Below are 17,867 nucleotides of genomic sequence, written 5' to 3'. Positions count from 1 at the left end.
TTTGTATCTTTATCTTCTATTTCTTATATTCTATTTTTGTTATGCTTTGCTTTTTCCTAACTTTTTTCCTATTTTCCTGGAGAGGGCTGGTTTTCCCGACCAGCCACTACTCCATCACGTGACTCCTCTCCAATCCACTGCAACTCTTGAGGAAGTAGTGGTGCTGACGTGGTTTCTTCATGATAACATTCACATATTGGGTCCAGGAAAGGTCCTGCGAGATGATGACTCTCAGAAATTTAAATTTGCCCACCTCCACCTCTGATCCCCCACTGATCACTGAATCGTACACCTCTGTTTTTCCCTTGTACAACATCTGCACTATGTTGTGATGCATCCAGCAAGTATGCTTTCGATGATGGACTTGCAGAAGTTGTTGAAGGACTAGGGGAGCATGCCAGACTTTCTTAATCTTTAAAATTAGAGGTGTTAGTTTATTTAATGACTATGTCAATGTGTTTGTCACAGGTGAGATGATTGGAGACATTTGTTCCTAAGAACTGAGGGTATCTACTCTTTCCACTTCAGCATCATTGATGTGGACTGTGGTGTGCTGGTGGCACAGGTACTGAAGTGAACCCCTTTAATTTTATTCCTTGATTCTTCTTTGGCTTGGCTTCGCGGACGAAGATTTATGGAGGGGGTAAAAAGTCCACGTCAGCTGCAGGCTCGTTTGTGGCTGACCAGTCCGATGCGGGACAGGCAGACACGATTGCAGCGGTTGCAAGGGAAAATTGGTTGGTTGGGGTTGGGTGTTGGGTTTTTCCTCCTTTGCCTTTTGTCAGTGAGGTGGGCTCTGCGGTCTTCTTCAAAGGAGGCTGCTGCCCGCCAAACTGTGAGGCGCCAAGATGCACGGTTTGAGGCGTTATCAGCCCACTGGCGGTGGTCAATGTGGCAGGCACCAAGAGATTTCTTTAGGCAGTCCTTGTACCTTTTCTTTGGTGCACCTCTGTCACGGTGGCCAGTGGAGAGCTCGCCATATAATACGATCTTGGGAAGGCGATGGTCCTCCATTCTGGAGACGTGACCCATCCAGCGCAGCTGGATCTTCAGCAGCGTGGACTCGATGCTGTCGACCTCTGCCATCTCGAGTACCTCGACGTTAGGGGTGTGAGCGCTCCAATGGATGTTGAGGATGGAGCGGAGACAACGCTGGTGGAAGCGTTCTAGGAGCCGTAGGTGGTGCCGGTAGATGACCCATGATTCGGAGCCGAACAGGAGTGTGGGTATGACAACAGCTCTGTATACGCTTATCTTTGTGAGGTTTTTCAGTTGGTTGTTTTTCCAGACTCTTTTGTGTAGTCTTCCAAAGGCGCTATTTGCCTTGGCGAGTCTGTTGTCTATCTCATTGTCGATCCTTGCATCTGATGAAATGGTGCAGCCGAGATAGGTAAACTGGTTGACCGTTTTGAGTTTTGTGTGCCCGATGGAGATGTGGGGGGGCTGGTAGTCATGGTGGGGAGCTGGCTGATGGAGGACCTCAGTTTTCTTCAGGCTGACTTCCAGGCCAAACATTTTGGCAGTTTCCGCAAAGCAGGACGTCAAGCGCTGAAGAGCTGGCTCTGAATGGGCAACTAAAGCGGCATCATCTGCAAAGAGTAGTTCACGGACATGAAAGACCCCAACAATGAAGACGCTGTTTACATCCGGTACCGCACGGATGGCAGTCTCTTCAATCTGAGGCGCCTGCAAGCTCACACCAAGACACAAGATTCCTTGATTATAATCTATATTAATACACGGTATTATGTGTCATGATAATGAATATGTATGAGATGTACCGGAAGTCACGTGGTATGAGAGAGAGATAAGAGCACAAGCAGGAGAACAAAGGAAACTGGAAAATAAAGACCCTGAGAAGTTTACCTGATAAAACTTGTGTTTAATGTTTTATTAACTTCACATTTCGGGCCACAAATGTGACATTGGCGACGAGGATGGGACTTGAACCCACGCGTGCAAAGCACAATGGATTACATGAGGACCACAGGTATCCACCATCATAAAGTAACTCTGAAATGGCCGCAAGCCAACGGAGAAGTAGAGAGACAAAATCAGTCCATTGAAAAACGATTGAGGATTGCACATGCTGAAGGACAAAATTGGCGAGAAGCATTGCTATCTTATGTGGCTGTCTATCGAGCAACGCCTCATGCAACCACTGGAAAAAGTCCTGCAGAAGCATTTTTTGGGAGAAAAATCCGCACAAAAATGCCAGAAATAAAGGAAATCCGAGACGACCAGGAGATGAGGAACCACGATGCTGAAAAGAAAGGTGCAGCAAAGCTGTACACAGATTCGAAACGTGGAGCCAAGTACTCAGACATCATGCCAGGAGATAATGTTCTAGTGAGGCATGAAACTGGTGGTAAGCTAGACACACCTTATTACCATCAACCCTATACTGTCGAATCCAGAAGTGGCAGTATGGTGACAGTCAAGTCTCCGACTGGAGTCTTGTATAAGAGAAATGTCTCAGGTGTAAAAATGTACCAGAGATACATCGAGCGAAGAGGTTGAAAGGCCAATACGAGATGCTGAAACTGAGAGACCTGATGATGTTCCAGAGGCAGTTACCAGCACTCCTGATGAAATGACTAGAGCGCCAGAAACACCCGAAGCCATGGCGAGCAGTATTTCCGACGCTGAGAGTGAACAACCGAGAAGCGACGACAATATCGCAGGCAGGCCGAAACGAAACCGGAAAGTGCCCAAACGATGAGAAGACTTTGTGCCATAGTTTTAATAAGAACTTTGGGACAGTATTTAATCTTGTATCATAAAGTGCACGTATGAGTGCTGTAGGAAGTAAATTTTATGTAGTTGAGTTATAGTATTACCATTAGTTACGATGTTTGTATGTTTCCGAGGGATATTGATAAGTGAAGGTAAAGTTTATTTCTGATTAAAGGAGGGATGTCATGATAATGAATATGTATGAGATGTACCGGAAGTCACGTGGTATGAGAGAGAGATAAGAGCACAAGCAGGAGAACAAAGGAAACTGGAAAATAAAGACCCTGATAAGTTTACCTGATAAAACTTGTGTTTAATGTTTTATTAACTTCACATTTCGGGCCACAAATGTGACATTATGTACATCAGTTACTATGAATAAGAAGAGCTACTCCTGTCCTAATTATTATAAATAAGCACAATGGATGCAAATAGAAATTGATGGACCAGGCAGTGTGCAACATATATTCAGGGAACAAGTAGGATAGCACAGTAGTTGTATGAATTCCTGTGGTTTCAGCTATTACTTGAATAGAAAAATTTGATTCCAACGATTTTACTATGGAAATGAAAACTGCAGTTCGTTGTCCAGACCATATTGATAGTTGCTTTATATTAAAGTTGATTTTTTAAAATTTGAATTTAATATTCTTTGCTTACTGCTTTTTTGGTTGTCATGGATGTTCTCTCAACTGCAGCTTAATTTAGGGGTAGAATTGAAGGTAAAAATCAGTTTTAAAGTACTAAGAAAATCTCTTTTTAAATCTTGTTATTTGTAAAATTACTGATTATGTCTTCAAGTTTTACCTCACTATCTGAATATTGCAATGGATAAATTTATTCAGTGTAAGCTTGTAAAATGTAATGAGTCTGGGAGCTTGTTGTTTAAAGTGATTTTAAATGGAGTGGATTAAAAGGTTCTGTGGATTGTGATAATTTTTGAAGGATATATGTAGCATGCACACTTTTGCTTATTCACTGAAATGTAGCATGAAACCTGAACAGATGGTTAATCTGACTGATGAGCCACATTTTGCAGGCACCACTTCGATCATAACAGATTGCAAGAGGCACGTCTCTTAAAATTAGATTAATTTTGTGATTTCTGTGAAAAATAGTTGTTTAAGATAAATGCATTATTTGAATTCTTCATCCTCTGGGTTAGTTTGCATGAGAACTGACTATACCTTTTAATCATTAATCTGGATATTGGAAATCATTAAGAAGACAGGGTTTTTTTGTTCATAGTTAGTTCATTTATCTTTAGCATTTTGCCTTCAGTGTTTTTGGAACTGTAGAGAATTTTAGTTATGAAAACAAGAATCTTAAGTCAAAATTTGAAACTGAAATGCCTTTCTTAAGGTTTGGAATGATTTCAATTCTGCATACAGGTTATCCTCAATTTACGACCTACATAAGTTATGTCCACCTCCACATACGTCTGAATTTTTTTTTTTAAATAGTGTACATTTGCTGAGATTCTTCATTAAAGGTTCATTTGTTGTATTTTCTTTTTGAAAAATGCTTTTAACACCTTGTTAAGACATGCGAATCCAAGTTATGACCAATCCTTCGGTCCCAATTACAGTTGTAAGTTGAGGACTACCTGTATATAGTATAGAAATGTGTTGAATGTAGATAGGACTATTTGTAATCTGTTAGAAAAAAAATTGCTACTGTTATTAAACTACAGTACAACTCCGATTATCCAAAATAGTCGGGACTGAGCCTATTTCAGATAAACGATATTTTCGGATAACTGGTCATTATTTTAAAGTAGCCCAGTAGCAACAGGAAATCACTTGTAACATGTAACTGTTTAAACAACAAGAGAAGGCTTTTAAAGCATGAAATAATGTTTAATTCTCACCAAAAAAAAAACAACCTGAACAAAATAAGATAAATCCAACACTAAAAACTCAAAATTCTACTGTTTTTCCAACATTCCTGCAGGCAAGGCAGAATTACCACTTATTAGCAGTGCAAAAAAACTGACTCAACATTCACATGGGAGGGTTTTGCCTGTGAGGTCCTGGACTATGTCCTATCACTTTTTCAGGGCTTTATGCTCAGAGTGATGCAGCTGATCGGCACACTTTCCACCACACATCTGTAGAAATTTGCCAGGGTTTTCAATGATGTACCAAACCTCTGCAAACTCTTGAAGAAGTAGAGGAGCTGTCATGCTTTCTTCATGTTACCATTGTGTGTTGGTACCAGGAGAGATCATCTGAGATAGTAGCAATTCCCAAGAGTTTATATTTGCTTACCCTCTCCACCTGTGATTCCCCCCACTCCTAATCTGGATCATACATCTCTGGTTTTTTCTTCCTGAAGTTAACAATCAGCTCTTTGGTTTTGGTGACATTGAGTGTGAGGTTGTTGTTAGTGAATCATTTGGCCAAGTTTACTCTTTGTGTGATAATTCAAGTGGGATTACAGTGTACTGCAAAATGCTTTGCTTTTTACCAGCTATTGAAAGTAGCAGGAGATGGGATGAAGGTTCACTGAATTTCTTTCTTTGATCCAAGATCAGGAATTCTTCCATATGCTAGCACTTGAGGAAATTGCATTATTTCATTTTATCCCATTGGTCTGCATGGTTAGCGCAATGTTGGTACAGATTGGGACCGGGTTCGAATCACACGCTGTCTGTAAGGAGTTTATACATTCTCCTTGTGTCTGTGTGGGATTTTCCCCGTGGACTCCAGTTTCCTCCCACTGTCCAAAAAACATACCGAGGGTTGTAGGTACAGGCTCATAGGCTGAAAGGGCCAATACTGTATGGCTAAGCTTTAAAAAAAAAATTAAAACACAAACGCCTTTGTAAATGTATATTGATATAATTCACAATTTATTGGTAAAAAACACTGTGACTTTGATTTACCTTTGCTTTCCAATTACTGTTTTTAGTTTTTACTATAAATGTTGTTTCCAGATTCAGAAAATAATCAAGACTACGTTCATACGTTTGAAGAGATGACTGGTAGGTTGTTTAGTCTTTCCACATTGATCTCCCTCTGATTATGTAAATTGGTTTATTGTATTAGCATCTAGTAATTTATAGAGCCTGGGCTAAAAAGAAACCGCATTTATGTTTTCAGTTAGAGAGTCTTACTTTGTCTCCGTTAGATGGAGGTTACCGAAGTTTTTGCTGAGAACAGATTTACCTATCCTTTAACTGAATGCAGTAAAACCCATGATACCCGGCATCTACGGAGATCTCACTCTTTCAATGCCTAACTAATAGACCTGAATTAAAAATAAACAGTTTAAAAGACAAAAGATACTACACTGTACTTACACTGAACAAGCTTCACTTGCATTAATATATAAACCTTAAGGCATTTTACTTTATTTTCAGTCGCATTCTTTGAAATCATTTAACTGTCTCTCCATCTGCAGGTTCCTCCCTCCCGCTCCCCCTTGCCCGATTAATCAACGATAACATTCTAGATAATTAACCAGCCCCCCTCCCCCTTCCAAAGTTTACAGATAAAGCCTCTGACCAGGGCTACTCTTATTAAGCAGGGATAAGGAGACACTTTGAGAGTCATCCAACGGCAAGTAGCTCTTTGTCCTGGGTGACGTCATTGCACACAACTATTTTCAAACAGCTGAAATACTTTTTTAAACAGCATGTGCAAGGCACCGCTGGCTGAATATTCTGATGAAAAATTCAGCAATCTAGAATGTTAACTTTATTGTCCTCTCCACAAGTTCTGCGTAGCCTGTTGAATATTTCTAACAATTTTTTCTATTTTGCAATTTCAGCTTCTGTAGTACCATCCGAGGGTCAGTTAAATCATGGTGGTCCAATGTCATTTACCCTACCTGACTGCTTTATGCTGTAAACCAAAGTTTGGTAGTTTGGGGATTTCTATGATCTAAAGAAATGTTGGAGAAAAAAAATCCATTTTAAGATGTGGAAAATATTGGAGGTGGGGCAGTAAACTTGAAAGTATTACAGGGGAGGGGGGCACATGACGGTTCATAAAGCAGGGTCCAGCATGCATTCCCAAGCGCTCACTCTACAGTAGTTACGGATTTAGCACATTTTTTTCTCCCCTTTCTTGCCTCGCTGTTCTAAAGAAAATAATTTAATCAGTAATGCTCAAACAGCGCCCAATATGCCTGGGATTGTCTGACCTCGGAAGCAAAGCAGGCTCAGGACTGGTCTACGTAGACAAAGTTCAAGAATTTCATGTATCTTACTTTCTAAATGTAGTATTACATGAAACATAATGCAACATAAAAACTCTAATTTGCTACCTAATTTGATGCACAAGGCAGTTCCATTTCCACACCAACAGAGTTCTCTCTGAACTGCACTCTGATGTGCTTTACCAAAATAGTTATTCAGGCTGTCCCCAGATTATGAGAAGTTTACATTCTTGACACTAACCCAAATTTTTCATAAGTCAGAAACGAACAGAAATAGTGTGTGGAAGACGTTAGTAGAAACCTCTGTGATGGGAGAGTGAGCAAGTGCGGGAAGAGCTGCTATCAACCTGCAGCACTGATCCATGTGCAAGAGTGTCCCCAGTGCTCCCAGCTCCTGATGATGAGGCTCATTCACAGGTACAGATGTCCATAAATCGGGTGTTCCGTATCCCTGGGGAGACCCTGTATCCCAGATCTAGTGAAGCACAGTATAAATGCAGAGAAGAAAAAGGAAAACAAAAGAAAAAGCTACAAACCAATTGAGAGAACAAAAGGTGTGTTAAAGATCGATTGTTGTTTGAACAAGGCCCTATTAACAAAATTTATTTCCAATTTATTCTTTTATTCCTTATAACATATTTACTTTCCAAACTACTGTAAAACCCCAGTTATCTGGAATTCAAGCAACTGGCAAAAAAAAAAGGAAAATGAAAGCTTAAATAAAAGTTTAAAATTATAAGTAATTTATAATTAAGTAAACCATAAACCTTAGGTGATGATGGGAATATAAGCTTATTGTTTGCTTGAGCCATTCCACTATGTCCCAATTGAAATAGGTAGCGTGATTGCAATGACTCATTAACTATAAATGATTTATATGATTGCACAGAAAGCCATGCAGCTAAACTTTCATAATCCTGTGCTCTTGGGAATATGATGGTGGCAAACTGCCAAATATTCTGGACCATTGGGAATGATTCATCTCATTGCTGCCACACAGCTAATTGCTTTTTTAAGTTGTTGCATTCTGGTGAAATAAGTTTTCCTGTGAACTTGGGGGAGTTTAAATGGAATGTGGGAAACAGGCCACAGTTAGTTTTAGTTCATACAGGACATTGGTGTGTTAAAGGGAGCGTGGGAAACAGCCCTGGTGAGATGGATGCCAATCCACCACTATTTGCAAATCATGGCATCATGGATTATTGGGAGTGTGCAGTATATCCATGTTTGCAAAAAAGAGATGCCATTTACAAGTGGAATCATTACATTTTAAAATGCTCCTTGTAGATTAATTTAACGGGCAAAACTAGAGCAAATGGATTTAATTGGAGTCAAATGTGAAATCATCCACTTTGGATACAATAGTTTACAGTGCTTTCTTAGGTTGGAAAGCTAATAACACTGGAGATCCAAAGAGGTACAAGCATGATACAAGAAGATAGAAGTTATTTTCAGCTGTATTAGGGCTGTGTTAAGACAACATTGGGAGCACTGTGCACTTTTGTAGAAAACATGTATATGCAAGGTTATCTTGGCCTTGCAAGGAGTACTTAATTACATTCCATACTGAAATGATATTTGGACAACAGGGTAAATTCCGAGGAGAAATTACATGTACTGTATGTGGAATTCATTCTCTCATTCTCTGGAATTTAGAAATGGAGGGTTAATTTAATGAGACTGTGTGAAATTTTCAGAATAGATAGAAACTATTTCTTCTGTTTTGATGCAAGTTTTATACTGAAATAGGTTTATTTCATCAGTGAAAAGAGTGTCTTTACTAGACTAGATTTGATAGATTTTTGTTCATTGAAAATTATTAAAAAATGGTGTAAAGGCATGAATGTTGACTTGAATCACATAGAAGAATGCCATTTTGGCACAAGCCGATGCTTGTTCACAGAGCAATCATATTCCCACATTAATGTTCCCTGTAAACTCATCCCCATTCACATCAACTTCACTAGATTCTACCTGTCACCTATGCTCGACCAATTTAACTTGCACATCTTTTGAATATGGGAGAGAATGGGGGTACCCTGAGAAAACCCATGTTGTCACAGGGAATAGAAACAAGCTCCATGTAGTCAGCATGGAACTTCAGGATAATGGAGCTGCACCACTGTAATCTAGGAGGGTAATGTATTCCCGTCTTCCAATCATAGGTAATCTAATGAACAGAAATAGACTTTTGTTGGCTATGTTTCTCCGCATTATGCTATATGCATCATTTTTTATTCTTTTTCAAATTTCCACTATGCATAATCCATTGCTCCTATTTCACTGTTTTCCATAACATCACAAGATCCAAAGCTAGAGGAAAACTAAAAATGAAGAATGGTAGGTACAGTACTATCAAATTATCAATTTTTTTTGTGTTTAGAAAAAGCAAACAATTTCCCTCCACTACCAAAGTTCATTCGTTTGAAGCCTTGCTTCTATCAAAACTTCGAAGAGGAAATCCCACCAGAGCACTGCCATCTTGTCAAGAGAATCTACCATTTATGGATCTGTGAGTTGAGCCATTTTGTATGTCCATGTTTCTGTGGTAATCTGTGTCACCACTGTAATGAATGCAAGATTTCATTAGGAGGGTTCTTTTCCATACATTCTTCAGATCTGGATTGCACTTGATAAGTAAATGTTTGCCAGTGAAAAAAGAGTGGACAGATGCAGAAATCAACTTTTAGGGACTCGTGTATGTGAATAAACCCATTTATGGCTTTAACTAGAACAGTGGTTTTCAACCTTTTTCTTTCCACTCACATACCTCCTTAAGTAATCCCTTAGTCAAGGATTACTTAAAGTGGTATGTGAGTAGAAAGAAAAAGGTTGTGAATCAATGAACTAGAATAACTGTACATCTGTTCATGTATTTCGTGACTGATGGATGTGCCTGTTGTATATGACAGTGAAGGGGATACTTTAATCACCTGGGGGTTACTGTTGTCTAATATTGGAGAAAAATTCCCAGCAGAGGAGTTGAAGTTGAAGATTAATTCATATCACTGAAGAAACAAACTTCAAGATTGCCAAATTGCTTGACAGAAGTGAAATGAAACAAAATTGAACACAATGTGAGATGGCCAAAAATATGAACCAACTATTTTTTGGGTTTTAAGAAATATATTTTAGGAGGAGAAAGGGATGGAGAAGTTTGGAGAGTGATCATCAAGGTTTAGGAACTTTGTAATGGCGGGGGGGGGGGTGCGGGGTGGAGGGGGAACATGCTGTTTGTAGAGCTGTTAAAAGAGAAACTGTTTAATAGATCAGTATGGCAGGTAAAGTGAATGTTCAGAATAATGCTTGAATAGAGGACAGATGTTAGGGCCACAGAAGGGTTTGATAAAGAAGGATAAGAATTTTTAATAATGAACTAGAATTGTCAATTTTGAGCCTTTCGAAATTTCAGATTCGTCATTAATCAGGAAACAACCTTCAATGTCATTTTGGGAGTGCTTGGGAATTCCCATTGCAATACTGATGAAGATCTCACTGTACAAGTCAGTGAAACTGTACTGTAAACATTTTGGCAACTTGCACTTTTTTGATGTCTCAGTTGTTACCTGCGATATTGAATAAATATCTGGATAAAGTTTAAAGGTTTTTCCCTTGATCATTCATTACCGAATATTTCAGTGTATAAGTCGATCAGTGGGTAAGTCGACCACCCTTTTTTTGGGTTACCTGGGCCTCCCAGACAGCAACGGCAGCAGCCCATGGAGCTGGAGCGGCAACATTGTGCTCCAGGTGAGAGCAGAAACCTTGACCTACCAGGCTGCAGTGGCGATGGCAATGTCAGGGTCCCAGGTAGGAGTGGTTATGGTCGTGACCTGTGGTGGGGAGGTGCTTCCAGCATCGACTTAAACACCAAATTGACGTCAATCTGATTTTCTCAGTGAAGTTAAGGTCTCAAAAGTATATCCAGCATATAGGTCAAACCCCACCCCGAGAAATTTTTTAGGGTTTCATGACTCGACTTGTACACCAATGTAAATGGTAATTTTAGTTGTCAACCATTTTGGCAAATCCTTTTTCTTTCCATTATTTGTTTCTGTTTATAAATCACATCCATTCAGATGAATGAAAGTAATACTTTCATCGGTTTATTTTAAAGCTTTACTCAGTTGTAAGAAATAGCAATGTGGAAGACCATCGAAATAAGAAGCAAAAAAAAATGAAGAAGGTGCTGATTAGAAACCTTTGCAAGAGAGCTGAAAGTGTTAAACTCATAGTCGCAGTGTTTGAGGCAAATAAAGTATATACTGGTGTAACCATCAAATTTTTTTTACCACTTTCTCGGGCCAAAAAAAGGGACTCAACTTTTATATGGATCAAACTTTTGACTTCTTAAGTGTCTGCTTCGTTCAAGGCATCAGGAACTTGGATGGCCGGGACCAGGTGGTAAGTCAGTGGTCAAGGCATCTGGAACTCAGATGGGCAGGCGGGCGGGGTGTTTGGAATTCAGATGGGCTGGTAGCAAGGCCAAGGATCCGCGGTTGGGAGCTCAGTTGGACAGGCGGCCGAGGCATCAGGAGTTTGGATGGGCGAAAATAGTGGAGTGGGGGTTGACTTTTTACACGGGTCATACTGAAATGCCTGATTTTTGGGCCAAAAAGGCAGGGGAATGTTGTCTATTACATGATATCAACTATTACATGAGTATACTGTATATGGTAGGTTAAGTGAATTTAAGATGTAGTTAGATAAGAATATGCATAAGAGTCGAATGAAAAGATGACAGCATAGGAAAGTTGGGAGGAAGTTCATAAGGTTCAATATCAGGGGGGTGTGGCAAGATGGCGTAGAGTCTAGACGTGTAATCTCAACCTCTCTGGCCAGACTTTTTAAGTACCTGTTTTTTAACCCTTTGTTTTCAAGTTTAAATTTTTTAAATTTTAGTTTAAAGTATCAGGGAACTATTATGGCCACTAATGGTAAAAAGGTTAAACCTCAAGTGCAGAAGAAGTTACATTTTTGAAGTGCTGAAGATTTGGGGCCTAGACGACCTGATACAGCCCCAGACTTAATCTCTTCAATGTCTAAATCTCAAAGACTCCCTGTGGGAGCTGGAAAAAAAATGTCTATTACTCACCAAGTGAAGGATGGCACTGGAATTACCTGTTCTCTGGAAGAAGGTGCGTGTTCCCAAGAAGTGGATCCCGATTTTGAAAGCTTTTCGATTTCAACAGAGGGAGCACACAGGAAGATGACTCCATTGTTGGAAATGCATCAGGAAGCATTTCAACCTGAAGAAATCGCTTACCTTTGTGATTTCATGAAAAAACAATGAGATGCGGGGGGAAACCAGCGGCGACCCCCTGAGGAAGTCGGGGTGCCGTCACTGGGAGTCCGGACCCGCAGTAAAACTTTTAAAATGCCTTCTGTTGAGTTGCAGCAGGAGCTGCAGTTACTTTGTTCTGCCACTACGTCAGAGAGAACAGGGCTGAGCTTTTCTGATCTACAGTGTATGCAACTAAATGCAGTTATTCAGCCTCTAATGAATGAGATGGTTCAAATGAATGCTAGTATAAGTTCAGAATTGAATACAGTTAAAGCACGTGTGGGTGCATCTTATGAAGAATTTAAAAAATTTCAGACTGCTTTTTCGGACTGTAAACAAGTGGCTTCTAACACATAAAAAGTGTTGACGGTTGAAAAATCAGTCATAGAATTGGGAGAACACGAGAAGGAACTAGAGAAGAAAATAGACTACTTAGAGAATCAAAGCAGAAGGAATAATGTGAAAATTGTTGGTTTGCCAGAAGGTATAGAAGGACAAGATCCTCTTCGTTTCTATAAAGACTGGATCCCGCAAGTATTAGGGCAAGAATTTTTTTCTGGAGGATGGGTACTGGAAAGAGCCCATAGAGCTTTAAGAAGAACACCCTCAGCTGGACAGAGAAGCAATACTTCGACTAGCAGTGCAAAAATGCGAGACAACGACAAATTCTGTTATTGATTCAGAATAGCAGAGTTTTTTTATCCTGATTTTAGTCAAGAGGTCATTCAACATCAACGTTGATTTAATCCAGTTAAAGAAGCTTTGTGGCATAAAGGTTATAAGTCTACTTTTCGCTACCCTGCATTGTTGAAGGTGTTTTATGGAGACTATCAATTTTGGTTTTTTGAGAATGATCGTGAAACAATGATTTTTGCTGATTCATTGCCAGATATAAGAGGACAAAGACGTAGTCCACCATTATCTCCTAAAGAAAAATCTGGTTGTTCTGGAAATGGAAGAAATGGCAGAAATGGGAAAAACAGGAATGGAAAGAGTCCAATTTCTTCTGAAATGGGATCTTCGAGATTGGAATCTCTTGGATGAAAAGAAGAATTTTCTTTTTCTTACTCTTTTTTGTTATGATATTTTGATGTTATTCATTGTTTGGCTGGGGAGGGAGAGATTTGCTCTAAGTTCTTTACTAGTCATCAGCCACTGGTGGGTGAGCCACACCCAATTTTTGCTTAGGGGATTACTACCTTTTGGTAGTTTTTTTTTTCGGGGGGGTGTGGGAGGTTTGTCTTTTTTTATTTTTTTTATTTTCATTTTAGTTAATTTTTAATTTGTTTTTTTTTTCCCCTCTTGGAGGGCCTATATACATTGATTTGAGTTTTCATATAAAAATATTATTGGTATTTAGTAATAATAGTAAGTATATCAAAGTTGAGGTTTGCTTACTGAATGGATTCCGCAGGTGCTGGGTCAAGAACATTTGCCGGAAGGTACAATACTGGAACATGCTCACAGAGCCTTGCGTAGAAGACCTATTTCAGGTCAAAGTCCAAGACCTGTTTTGGTTCGTTGCTTGAATTATTACGACAGAGAAATAATTTTACGAGTGGCTATTAGAAATGCACAACAGAGAAAATCACCCTTGATGATTCAAAATAATCGAGTTTTCTTCTATGCGGATTTGAGTCAAGAAGTTATGTTCCAACTGACGGGAATTCAATCCTGCTAAAGAGTTGTTGTGGAAGAAAGGTTATAAGGCAACCTTTAGATATCCAGCTGTTTTGAAGGTTTTTCAAGATGGTTACCAAAGTTCTTTGATTCTCCAAAGGAAGCTATAGCATTTACTCAAGAGCTGCCAATTACTCAGTTTCAACAGAGACGTAGTCCGCCGCGATCTCTAAGGAGACAAGAGATGGAAGAAAAGAGCCGTGCTCCAAGAAGGAATGGTTGTAATGGTGACTCGGCAGTTGGAGCTGATTAAAACTAGAGTTGTCCTTTATTTTCTAATTTTTTTTAAATAAACGGGATATTAAATAATGAAGATATTAGTTTAAGATGAAGTGAGAGTTGGGGGAGAGAACTGGATAGGCACTATTTCCTATTTTCTGCTACGTGTGAGTTATCTCACACCCATTTTTTTTGGGGAGTTACCGCATTGCGCGGTTTAGACGGGAGGGGGTATTTTTAATCTCCTGCTCATTTTTTTTCCTTTTTTTTGTATTATTAGATTAAAGAGTGAAAGGGTTTTTTTTTTGTTTAAATATTTTTAAAAAAACAAAGTATTTGATTGTTTAAAAAACTAAAAATTGATGTGGTTTTTTTTTGTAAAGTTTATTCAGTAGATAAGGAATATCTGAAATTTAAATGTAAATGGGATGGATAAGTTTTTTTTATATCTTTTTCTTTAACTTTAAGGTGAAAGGAATGGTAATTCTGGTGTATATTATTTTGCTATTTTAGTTATAGAACGAAGGGAATAATGGTGAAAGTTATAAATTGAATTGTACAATTCTTAATGAGGCTTGAATTTTGTTAAAGATATAGATTTTGTTGTAGACGTGTTTTTATTATTTGGATATCTGAATTTTAACGTAATGATTGGGAATATTTAAATGTGGTATTGGAGCTTTTATTGGATAACAATTCAAGAGTAAAAGGAAAAAATGGTGGAAGATTACTAAAATTGAATTGTACAATGCTTAATGAGGTTTGAATTTTGTTTTAAGATGGTGGTTTATGTGACTAATATGATGATAGATGTGAAGTTAGTTGATATTTGGTGATGGTTTATCTCTATAGAGAAAGTTTTATTTCATATTTTTTTCATGCTACAATTTTTTTTAAGAATTGATTATTGTTTAAGAATTTTTGATAGATAATGTTCCTAACTTTACTAATTTTTTATATTGTTTGAGTTAAATATATGTTTCATCTTAACTTCGTTTGTTAAATATATGCATTTAAGTTTGATTTAAATATGTTTTTAAGTCTGATATTTTAGTATTAATTACCTTTCTTTTTGTTAGTATTTTAATCGGTTATGTTTTTGTTTTTTTTTGTAAGTGGGTTTTTTTTCTCACATATATTATTAACTTTATTAATTCTTCACTCTTTATTTTGGGGGGAAGGGGGGGTTGGACTAATTTGAGTTGGGTTATTAATGTGTAATAATTATTGGGGAGGGTATAGTTTATTTAGATTACTGATACTGTATTGTAATTTTATTATTTTATTCTTAATTTTTTTAATGTAATCCTATATGTTATTCATGTTATAAAATCTTAAATAAAGTTTAAATAAAAAAAGTTGAGGTTTGCTACTTTTAATGTTCAAGGATTAAACAGTCCGATTAAGCGCAAGTGAGTCTTGGCGTATATTAAGAAAATGAAAATTGATATTGCTTTTTTACAAGAAACACATTTGAATGTGAAGGAAAGTATGAAATTAAAGAGGGAATGGGTTGGGCATGTATATTCATTTAATTCTAGGGCTAAAGGTGTAGCAATTTTGATACATAAAAATTTATTTTTTGTATTACAATCAATGGAAGAAAAGGCAGGATGTATTCTTAAATTGAATTGTAAGCTTTTTAGTGAATTTTGGACATTACTTAATATTTATACCCCAAATGTAGATGATGAAATATTTATTTCAGATGCATTTTTATATTTGGGTCAGGCTAATGATAGTATTTTAGTTGGTGGTGATTTTAATTGTGTTTTGGAACCTTTAAGAAAGTTAAGAAATCCAAGATGGCAGTTCAGGTTCAAGCATTGATGAAAGATCTTAATTTAGTAGATATTTGGAGACATCTTAATCCGACAGAGAAAGATTTCTCCTTTTATTCATCTAGACATGAATCTTTTTCAAGGATTGACTTCTTTTTAGTATCGGCACACTTACAAGGGAAAATACAACAAGTGGAATATAAAAGTAGGGTGATTTCAGATCATTCTTTGTATATTTTACATATGCTACTTCTGAGAAAATTCAAGTGACCTATCGTTGGAGGTTTAATACAATGTTGTTAAAAAAATATGGAATTTATTGATTTTTTGAAAAAACAAATTAATTTTTTTTGAAAGAAAATTCGAATTCTGTTCAAAGCAAGTTTGTACTATGGGATGCTATGAAAGCCTATTTGAGAGGACAAATAAGTAGTTATACTTCTAAAATAAAAAAAGAATTGATTAAATTAGAGTCTTGAATTAGAGAAGCAGATTGATGAGTTTGAAAAGGAATTCCAGAAAGATGCTACAGAAGATCAGAAAATAGAGTTATCTAGGTTGAAAGTGGAATATAATACTTTGCAATCTTATCAGTTTGAATGTGTGACAACGGTATTGTGAATGGGGAGAGAAAGCACATAAGGTATTGGCGTGGCAATTAAAGAAAGAACAGATTTTGAGGACTATTAATGCTGTTAGACGGAATTCTCTTATTACTTATAAACCTCGTGAGATTCATGATGAATTTTGTTCATTTTATAAAAAGTTATATACATTTGAAGGAAAACAAGAAACTGATTTTTTTTATCACAGTTGAATTTCCCGATATTAGAGGATGCAGATATCCAGGAGTTAGAAGAACCATTTACTGATTCGGAAATTAAAATGGCTATGCTGGAAATGCCGAACGGTAAATCACCTGGTGATGATGGATTTTCGGTTGAATTTTATAAAATTCTTTATGATGATTTCTCTAGTATTTGGGGATGTATTATGTCAAGTTGGAGAACATTATGAGTTACCTGGGTCTTGTTCTAATGCTTTAATTACAATAATCCCAAAAAAAGATAGAGATCATTTGAAAGTATCTTCATATGGACCAATTTTGTTGTTATATGTAGATTATAAAATAATAGCTAAAATATTAGCCAATAGATTGGCTAAATTTTTACCTAAGTTGATTCATATGGATCAAGCAGGTTTTATAAAGAATAGATATGCTTCAGATAATATTATGTGCGTGATTAGTTTGATTAATAGATTTCGACAATCTTCAGATCACCCGATGGTGATATCTCTAGATGCAGAAAAAGCATTTGATAGAGTTGAATGGAATTTTTTGTTTAAAGTTTTGGAGAAATTTAAGTTTGGTCCTTCTTTTACTGGTTGGATAAGGGCTCTATATAGTAAACCGGTAGCTAGAGTATCGACGAATGGTTTGATTTCGAAACCCTTTAAGTTAACTCAATCAACTCGTCAAGGTTGTCCTTTATCACCAGCTTTGTTTGCGTTAGTTATTGAACCTTTAGCACAGCTGATAAGACAAAATACACAGATACAAGGTATGAAAGTTTTAGATGAGGAGTATAAAATTAATTTATTTGCTGATGATGTATTGGTGTATTTAATAAACCCAGCTCAGTCATTTTTGCACTTGAAGGAGTGTTTAATACAATATGGATGTCTTTCTGGATATAAAGTTAATTGGGGAAAAAAGTGAAAATTATTCTGTTTATAAGAATATTATTAATTTGAAATGGACTGTTCGAATTAAATATTTGGGTATAATTTTGAATGTTAATTATCAATCTTTATATAAGTTAACAGCGAGGTCCTTGGGTCGAAGGTTTTATATCGGAGTGGCCTTCTCCTATGCAGGTTTCTTACCTGGGCTGGAGGGGCCTGCCTCCCCTCCTAGGTCGGACCATACTGCCCGGACAGGGGCCGGGGACGCCACTGCTTTCCCTGTGCCCGGACCGGGGCCGCCACCTCCTTTTCTTCCC

The 17,867-nt window shown here is 37.6% G+C and overlaps 1 protein-coding gene across 6 annotated transcripts in view; it reads left to right on the top strand.

The window, feature by feature from the left end:
- The window catches only part of scamp4 (secretory carrier membrane protein 4), a 40,780-nt gene that overhangs the window by 9,136 nt on the left and 13,777 nt on the right, over positions 1–17,867 (top strand). For 3 of the 6 annotated variants that reach the window (XM_069928754.1, XM_069928756.1, XM_069928755.1), the window contains exons 2-3: positions 5,675–5,722; positions 9,284–9,412. In XM_069928754.1, the coding sequence (XP_069784855.1) occupies positions 5,716–5,722; positions 9,284–9,412 (136 nt within the window). In that variant the 5' untranslated portion in view covers positions 5,675–5,715. Of the gene's footprint in view, positions 1–468; positions 566–5,674; positions 5,723–7,220; positions 7,318–9,283; positions 9,413–16,677; positions 16,775–17,867 lie in introns of those variants that run through there. The other 3 variants (XM_069928753.1, XM_069928757.1, XM_069928758.1) reach the window with 2 other exon arrangements.

Source organism: Narcine bancroftii, chromosome 3 (genome assembly GCF_036971445.1).
Source record: "Narcine bancroftii isolate sNarBan1 chromosome 3, sNarBan1.hap1, whole genome shotgun sequence".
Lineage (NCBI taxonomy): Eukaryota > Metazoa > Chordata > Chondrichthyes > Torpediniformes > Narcinidae > Narcine > Narcine bancroftii.
Note: the sequence above shows the minus strand (reverse complement) of the source record. Positions and strands in the feature narration are given on the sequence as shown.